Source organism: Nanorana parkeri, unplaced genomic scaffold (assembly GCF_000935625.1).
Source record: "Nanorana parkeri isolate BGI_ZX_2015 unplaced genomic scaffold, ASM93562v1 scaffold911, whole genome shotgun sequence".
In the NCBI taxonomy this organism is placed as follows: domain Eukaryota; kingdom Metazoa; phylum Chordata; class Amphibia; order Anura; family Dicroglossidae; genus Nanorana; species Nanorana parkeri.
Window position 1 is genome coordinate 412,931 of NW_017307179.1, and position 8,751 is coordinate 421,681.

The 8,751-nt window shown below is 50.0% G+C and overlaps 1 protein-coding gene across 1 annotated transcript in view; it reads right to left on the reverse strand.

Moving 5' to 3' along the window:
* Positions 1–777: 777 nt before the first annotated feature.
* CIART (circadian associated repressor of transcription) overlaps positions 778–8,751 on the reverse strand; it is a 16,225-nt gene continuing 8,251 nt past the window's right edge. Inside the window, exons 2-5 of the mRNA XM_018566055.1 lie at positions 6,723–6,798; positions 2,178–2,256; positions 1,435–1,570; positions 778–1,305 (exon numbers count right to left, since the gene is read on the reverse strand). Coding sequence (XP_018421557.1) covers positions 778–1,305; positions 1,435–1,570; positions 2,178–2,256; positions 6,723–6,798 — 819 coding nt within the window. The remainder of the gene's footprint in view (positions 1,306–1,434; positions 1,571–2,177; positions 2,257–6,722; positions 6,799–8,751) is intronic.

The following is an 8,751-nucleotide window of genomic DNA, read 5'->3' on the forward strand; positions in this document are numbered from 1 at the left end:
TGGGTATGGTTCACACCTGAGAGTATTACAGGCCGTATGAACGCGCTACAAAACGCCCTACGCCCAAAGAAGTACAGGAGCTTCTTTGGGGCGTATTTGCCGCGCGTATCCATTGGGATACAGCCAGGTAGCCCTCGAATCGCGGTAGAAACGTGCGACAAACGCGCATATTCGATATGCCTAGGTGTGAACCCAGCCTTAAGGAGAGGCGACCTCAGCCCACCGGGGCTCGAAGTATCATGGTAAGGGTGAGGACCTGGCGGTGGAGAATGAGCTCTCGTCCCTTTATGACCCATCCATTGGAGGACACCATAGATATTTGAAATTTTAATGGTTTGGCAAGTCTCTTATGATTTCAAACCGTGCCAAATATGTTACAACAAAATAGATAAAAAAAGGGGAACATTTTGGGGGAATTTGGGGCCACAAGCCGTAGTCTGTATCATGACATAGTCAACATGCCGAAAGTGCTTTGATGAAGTCCGTACACCTCAAGACACATGAGATATTGCTCTACGCTCCCCTTCAAGACGCCGCTGTTGGCCACCGGGAGAGCACATCACCTTTCTAGCGTCTCTTTGGAATTTAGCTCGGTGTAACAGAAGAAAATCCTGAAGCCTTAAGAAAAAAAAAAGGCCTCACCACAGCGCAACATGTCCGCTCTTATGGTTCTTCCCCCCCTTGTTTCGGCTGGATCTCCAACATTTCCGAGACTAGCGGCCCCGTGTGATCTTGATGGAGATGAAACTGACCGGGAGAAGAGAAACAAAAGGTGGTCTATGTGTTCTCTTCACCGAAGGTCTGCGTGGACGTTGGAAGGTGAGCGAGCGAATGTGAATGTGTCTTCAAATGCCTGAGACCGCTCTTGTTGCCTAGGGAAAAGACGGCCGGGGTGCTCTTACTCCGGCTAGGAAATTGCTCTTGCGCCCCTTTCCCCAAATAGCGAAGGTCCAAAGGTTTATCTTCGCTGTATACGGATTCCATTGTAGAGGACGCCGAGGCCTGACTGTTCTGTACCAAGAAAATGACGCCGCAGCTGTTGCCGTTCGGCCACAACAAGTCCTGGCCCAAGGCCGTGTTGAGACGATGGAGGTCCACCTGGCTCAGAGGTGGGTTGCAGATGGGCGCACTGTGCATCCAGGTCAAGTTCATGGTTGGCCATTCTGCCATGGCTTCTTTGCAGCACACACACTCAACTTGGCCTAAGTTGTGACTTTCGTGTGGTTTACGAATATTAGGACCGCTGGAAGAAAGGACCGGTCTTTGATGGCAGCTTTTCTGTCCCGTAGATCCAACAACTGGGCTCTGTAAAGGAAACAAATATGATATTTCAGCCAAAGGGTGAAGGAGAGCATCAGGCTTTCATTTAATGACGTACTATTGAATACAAAGCTGCATTCGTTTTACTTTATCTCTGCCTGGAGTTGTCCTTACCTTGGCCATTTTGTTTTGAGGTTCTTCCATGTCAAAGTCTGAGGAGGATGAAGACGAGGAGGAGGAGCTGCTGACACCGGGGAACCAAATCTTCAGCATCATCTCTACTTGTAGTAAGGTGCCCAGGTAACGCTCCCTGTAATGTAAAATTGGTTGGAGGTGAGCTGATGGGGACATGGAGGTGGCCATATAATATTACCAAAGTATAAGAAGATGGAACTACACTATATGGCTGAACATTTGTGGACACCCGACCATCACACCTCTATGTACTTGAAGACCCCCGACCATCACACCTATCTGTACTTGCAGACACCCCATTCTAAGACCATGTCCATCAATATAGAGTTGCCCCCTTCACAGCTATACCACTCAACTCTTCTACAAAAGCTTTCCACAAGATTGGTGTGGAAGGTGTTCAGTAGGGTTGAGGTCAGGACTCAAGTTCCTCCACCAAACTGGTCACACCATGTCTCTATGAAACTGGCGTTGTACACAGGGGACAGTCATGGTGGAACAGAAAAGGGTCTTCACCAAACTGTGACCACAAGGCTGGAAGAGCACAGTGGTCTACAATGTCTATGTATGATGGACTATTAAATGGAACCTTCACTATCTAAACCCCATCATCTGGAGGGGGGGTCCTCCTCATATGTCTGGCCATATAGCGTAGATACAGAATTAACACAGATGGTTCTGAGTGGGTGACATCATTTGACAAGCATCTCCTCAATAACACTCACCCCATCTCTGGCTTCTGCAGAACGCCAACAATCCTCTGAATGCGATCCATGGCCACGCTCTGCTGGAAACTGTTCAGGCCTGAAACCACAGAATGAAAACATTTTTATAGAAATCTGCTATACAGACCACAAATGTGCAAAAGTATAAAACTCTCCTTTTATTGTAATTGTACTTATTTTGTCACACACACACATTGTCCATTATGAGGAGCTCCCACCATCCCTGTGCTGAGTTCCCGGGTCTGTACACCCGCTGTGCCCATTATGAGGAGCTCCCACCATCCCTGTGCTGAGTTCCCGGGTCTGTACACCCGCTGTGCCCATTATGAGGGGCTCCCACCATCCCTGTGCTGAGTTCCCGGGTCTGTACACCCGCTGTGCCCATTATGAGGAGCTCCCACCATCCCTGTGCTGAGTTCCGGGGCTGTACACCTGCTGTGCCCATTATGAGGGGCTCCCACCATCCCTGTGCTGAGTTCCCGGGTCTGTACACCCGCTGTGCCCATTATGAGGAGCTCCCACCATCCCTGTGCTGAGTTCCCGGGTCTGTACACCCGCTGTGCCCATTATGAGGGGCTCCCACCATCCCTGTGCTGAGTTCCCGGGTCTGTACACCCGCTGTGCCCATTATGAGGGGCTCCCACCATCCCTGTGCTGAGTTCCCGGGTCTGTACACCCGCTGTGCCAATTATGAGGGGCTCCCACCATCCCTGTGCTGAGTTCCCGGGTCTAGAGCATGGATGGAGAGACCAGATACTCAAAACTCCCAGGTGGGCAGAAACAGCGGTGGAAATTACGGCAGGGTAGTCTTGCTGCTTGTGGAGTTCACCTATAATATACATTTTTAGGGATTGAATGCTCCATTGCCAAAACCGTTCTTAGGTATGCAGAAGATCCCCAACTAGGGAAAAGCAACCCATTTCCCAGAGTCTGAGTCCAGAGCTATGGTTGGAAGGTCCCGCCCTTGGAGTATCCAAGTCAGAGAAGAAGCTGACACTCTTGGTGTTGAGTAGGTTGCCCAGGCCGAGGTCGGGTTGAGGGTCAGTCAGGCTGAAGGTTGAGTTGCTCAGGTTGGAGGGTACGAGAGGGGGGGGTGTTTCGCACAGGTTGAGGGTCCGGTTGCTCAGGTTGGAGGTTCCAGAGGACGGGATGCTCAGGCCGAGGGTCCGGGGTCAAGTTTGCGCAGGTTGAGGGTCGGGTTTGCTCAGGTTGAGGGTTCGGGTTGCTCAGGTTGAGGGTCCGGCTTGCTCAGGTCGAATGAACTCTGATGGACTTTGTGCTGATGAACCTCAAACTGCAATATAATACAATTTGCTACAAAATATCTTTTTCATCTCCTCCTCCTCGTATTCCAGATGCCGGGAACACGCCGATCTCCCGGGGAAACGATACTTCACCAGCAACTATCCAATTAATTAGTCGGTAATCATGGATTGCGCGGAGGAGCTGCGATCGGGGAATATGAGAACGCGGCGGAGATCTGCGGAATGACTCACGAATGAACTCCGTGCCGTGTACATTAAATGAAAAACCGCAGACGGCCGAGGGGAGGGGGAGGGGAGAGACGAAAGGTTAAATGAGGCAACAAAATGTAAAGAACTCGAAGTGCGAGGAGCGCAAATAAAAAGGAGATTGGTCCTGATCGCGAGGTCACCGCACCCGACACGTCCTCAGAGTTAGTCAATCCGCCCTCAAATTTGCTTTTAGCGCCACCGCGTCATTAAAAAGGTCCCCGCGGCCGATGAACTACACGAGACGGCGGAGAGCTGCAACCTAAAGAACAAGGAACCCAGAACCGAAGTCCATCCAACCAACCCTGATGTAGTCCCGGGTGACAACGCAGGAGGACAGAGCGTCGTCACCCTAGAACAGGAAGTGCCTCCATGGTGGGGGGGTCACCAGAGAACAAGGCCAGAGCATTATCACCCTATAACAGGAAGTGCCTGAACAAGGCCAGGAGCGTGGTCACTCTATAACAGGAAGTGCCTGAACATGGACCTCCATGGTGGGATCACCAAAGGCTAAGGAGAGAGTGCTGTCACCCCATAACAGGAAGGGCCGGAACGAGGACAAAGCGTCGTCACCCTATAACAGGAAGTGCCTGAACAAGGCCAGAGTGTCGTCTCCTTACAACAGGAAGCGCCTGAACAAGGCCAGAGCATCGTCACCCTACAACAGGAAGCGCCTGAAGAAGGCCAGAGCGTCGTCACCCTATAACAGGAAGCGCCACAAGGACAGAGTCTTGTCACCCTATAACAGGAAGTGCCTGAACAAGGACAGAGCGTCGTCACCCTACAACAGGAAGCACCTGAACAAGGACAGAGCATCGTCACCCTACAACAGGAAGCGCCTGAACAAGGACCTCCATGGTGGGATCACCAGGATTATAATGAAATGATTAGAAATGTCTCTTGGCCGCCATGTTGAAGCTTGTAGGAGATCCTCGGAGCCGTCGATATTGATCGCTTTATACTTCAAGGTGAACATTCGCTCCCGGCACGCTCGTTCCTCGAAATGCGCCGCACTCTTGATCTTTCTTTGTGTTACTTTGATCCGTCATCCTTTGTGTTCCAAACCTTTCAAAGCCTTAACCCCCCCCACGTGGGGCTCTCTACTCCAATCGATGCCTCCTGCAGAACGCAGAGTTCAGTGAGGTAAACGGCGGCACAGCGAGGAGCCGGCCGCCCCCGGGGAGACAGGATAATGCCGAGCGCCGCTGACAAAGGACGGGAGGAATGTCGCCTATTGACTCTTCCCTCACTGCGAAGGGAGAATGTTAAAAAGGTAAGAAGGCGCATCACGTACTCGGAATGCGGAAAAGACTGGTCACATGACTAAGATGAACTGCACACTGCCTGAGGCACGTGGATGACGTCTTGTCTCAAGAGGACCGGTCACTTCCGAAATGTCTCATTCCGAACTCCAGCCAAAACAGACATATTCACCTTCAATCCAGAGATTCCCCCCCGCAATAATTCTATTCTGCCACTAGATGTCCTCAGTCTGACATTCAACCCTCTTCCTCTGAGCCCAGGTCATCCCGGACGAGCCCCCAACCCAGTATTCGGAGAAGCAGCACGGTGATGAGCTCATTATTATACAAGATTTAGAAAGCGCCAAGAGTTTGTGCGGCGCTCTACAAAACGATCTTTCTGCTCTCTCCTCCTGTCAGCACGTGAACGGATTGGCGCCTCGTGCTGCTTCCTCCTCCTCCAGTCTGAGCTCTGCTGTACAGAGACGGCTGATATGGGGGTCACTCGTAATTCAAATAGATTAAGGATTATACAGCTGCGTTCCTTTATGTCTTACGCCCGCCGGGAGTTCGGCCTAAAATGAGACGTGTGGATCCAATGCCGGTGGCTCTGTTCAAAATACTGCGAGGACTGATCCTCAAAGAGGAAAAATTTGACCAAAATTCCACCAAATGGATCGTTAAAGTTGAAGCGCCGATCGATCCCATTTCAGCGAAAGATCATTGGATCAAATTTTAAAAAATAAATTATAATAATAATAAAAAGATACAAATTGAAACAATGTAACAATAAAAAAAGTTGTATATTTTAACTGGTTGCAGTTCTTGTCGGTGAATCCCGGCCGGCTCGGTTTTAAATCAGCTCTGGCCATGAAGGGGGTTAACCCCGCTTCCGTGAATGGAGGATGTTAAAATGACTTCCGTTCCCCTTTAAGCGATCGCTGGGAGAAGGAGGAGGGGGGGAGCCCAGCGCCGTGGAGTCGGATGTAGGCTCAATCTCCTGCAGCGCCATGTGAAGGAAAACTCAGCGCGCTCTCCTGTTATGTAACCGATTTACATTGCAAATCACTGAAAACCGCCATCGCAAGAGGGATCCACCCCATCCCCCGCTTAAAGGGGAACTCCATCATTCCTTTCAGTGTAACACAGTTGTACCGGCTCCTCTCCTGGCCCTGAAATGGCTTCCCATGGTGAGAAGGGAGTCGAAACCCGATGGCTGTACAACCTTTTTAAGGTTTACTGGCAGAGGCCCCCAGCAGAGTATAGACCAGGGGCCATGGTGCACCGGGGAACAGTCCATAGTCATGGTGGCCCCAAGCTATCTAGAAGAGTAGGGACCATCTACAGGAATGGCGGGGTCACGAGCATGTACACTAGGGTACAGTCCATAGCCTTGGCGGCCCCCAGTTAGGGACCATCTACAGGAATTGATGAGGCCACAACACACATGTGCACTAGGGTACAGTCCATAGTCATGGTGGCCCCAAGCTATCAAGTAGAGTAGTAAAAAGTTGTTGTAAAAAGTCACTTACAGAGTTCAGTAGCTCAAGCTGCAATACACACATGAATCAGAGCAGTGACTCCTCCCCCCCCATCACTTTGTCTGAGGATTCAATCAGAGAAAGCAAGCCTGCAGGCAGGCAGCTTCTGCTGTGCCGTCTCTTTAGCTAACCCATGGAGCTCTGGAATCCCTTTTCCATGTATTAGATAATCACTTGTAAAAGGATTGAAGCGATAGTACAATACAAATTAAATACGTCATTAACATTTTACAGTTTCCATTTAATATTCACCTCTGTCGTATCTGCCCCTTTTTAGTCCATTAAGAAGCTCGGTCAGAGGTTGGATGAAGCCCTGGAGCTCCCGGCACTGAAAGAATAAAAATCACAGGTCAGCATCAGGCAGACAATATTGTATAATTTCATCATCAGGTCAACAAGCACAATCATGTAGGGGGCGGGGCGGGCGAAATTATGAAGACCACCATCCAAAAGGATAGGTGTCTCCAGAGAAGGTTGTGTTCATATTAAATCATGCAAAGACATTGTAGGCCATTGCTCTCTTCCAAGCTTGTGGTCACAGTTTGGTGAAGACCCTTTTCTGTCCCGCCATGGCTGTCCCGTGTACAAAGCCAGCTCCATACAGACATGGTGTGACCAATGTGGTGAAGACCCCTTTCAGTTCCACCATGACTGTCCCCTGTGTACAATGGGCTCCTACACTTCAGACCATATGGTTGAGACTGTGGGCTCCTACATGTCAGGCTATGGCCAAAGGTTCTTGTTCATCCTACGAAGACATTGTGGACAATTGTGCTCTTGCAACCTTGTGGCAACAGTTTGGTGAAGTGTTCTGTAGGAGATATCAACATGAGGATCCCGCAGACACTACATGGTCAAAAGTATGAGGACCCCCCTACAAATGATGGAGTTCAGGTGTCTCCATTGGAGGGTTCTTTTCATTCTAAATCAAACAAAGACATTGTAGACAATTGGGATCTTCCAGCCTTGTGGCAACAGTTTGGTGAAGGCCCTTTTCAGTTCCACCATGATTGTCCCCTGTGTACAAAGCCAACTCCATATGGTGTGACTAGTGTGGTGTGGAGGAACTCAAGTGTCCTGCACAGATCCCTGACCTCAACCCTACTAAAGACCTTTGGAATGAATTGGAGCCAGGTCTTCTCATCCTGGTGTTCCACCAGAGGTTACCAGAGAAGAGAGCAGTGGAAAACTAGTAGGCCAGCGGGGGATCTGTCCTCCACTGTGCTCTTCTCTAGGAACCTCTGGAGGAAACCTGAAATGAGAAGACCTAGCTCCAATTCATCCCACAGGTCTTAGTAGGTTTGAGGTCAGGGCTCCGTGCTGGACACTCGAGTTCCTCCACATCAAGCTGGTCACACCATGTCTTTATGGAGCTTGCTTTGTACGTAGGGAACAGTCATGGTGGAACAGAAAAGGGTCTTCACCTAAACTGTTAGCACAAGGTCAGGGTTCAGTGCAGGACACTCGAGTTGCTCCACACCAAGCTGGTGACATCCATGTTACAAATCATCCCAAAGGTGATCTACATAATAACTTAGAGTGTTGAACATAGACACAGGTCCATCCAGTTCAACCAATCTACTGAACACCCGAAGGATGAATACGAATGCGGATTGTGAGCCAGGTTTTCTCATCTACCATCAGCACCTGACCTCACACATGTTCTTCTGGCTTTATGGCAACAAAATTCCCACCAAACTCTTCGTAGGCCGTTATAGGAGGGGCAACTCCATATTAACAACCATGGCTTTGGAAGGGGATGTCCAACAAAGTGTAAGGATCAGGTGCCCACAAACTCTTGACCAGTGTAGCTTGAATGGGGTCGATTGACTGAACAAACACTCCCATGGAGGCAAGGGATTGGCTTGGTGGACATGGCTGGTGGCCATGGTACATAACCAAGGAACTCTTCTAAACTTAATTCCTCGCGTCAGTTCCGGGTGGCCGTGACAAATCACCTTGTGACCCAGAAATGACTTTGGGAGGTCCACTGGCAGATCTAGATCCTGGTATCCATAGACTACGTCCCTGTGTCTCTTGGACTTATCACACAATGGCCTTCAAGAACAATGTGGAAGCCAACAAAGCCTATCCCCAGCCATGCTAGGAAATGTAATCCTACACAACAGACCCGGGGTAGGTCACCTCGGAACGCCTCCTGTTCCACAATAGCTGGAATGCCGAGGTTGCCCGCCCACCCACCCTCCCGGTAATATACAATGTCATCAGTGGTCATTCAGGTTCGGCTTACGTCTACTTTAACCGCCACTGCTCAGCCAAC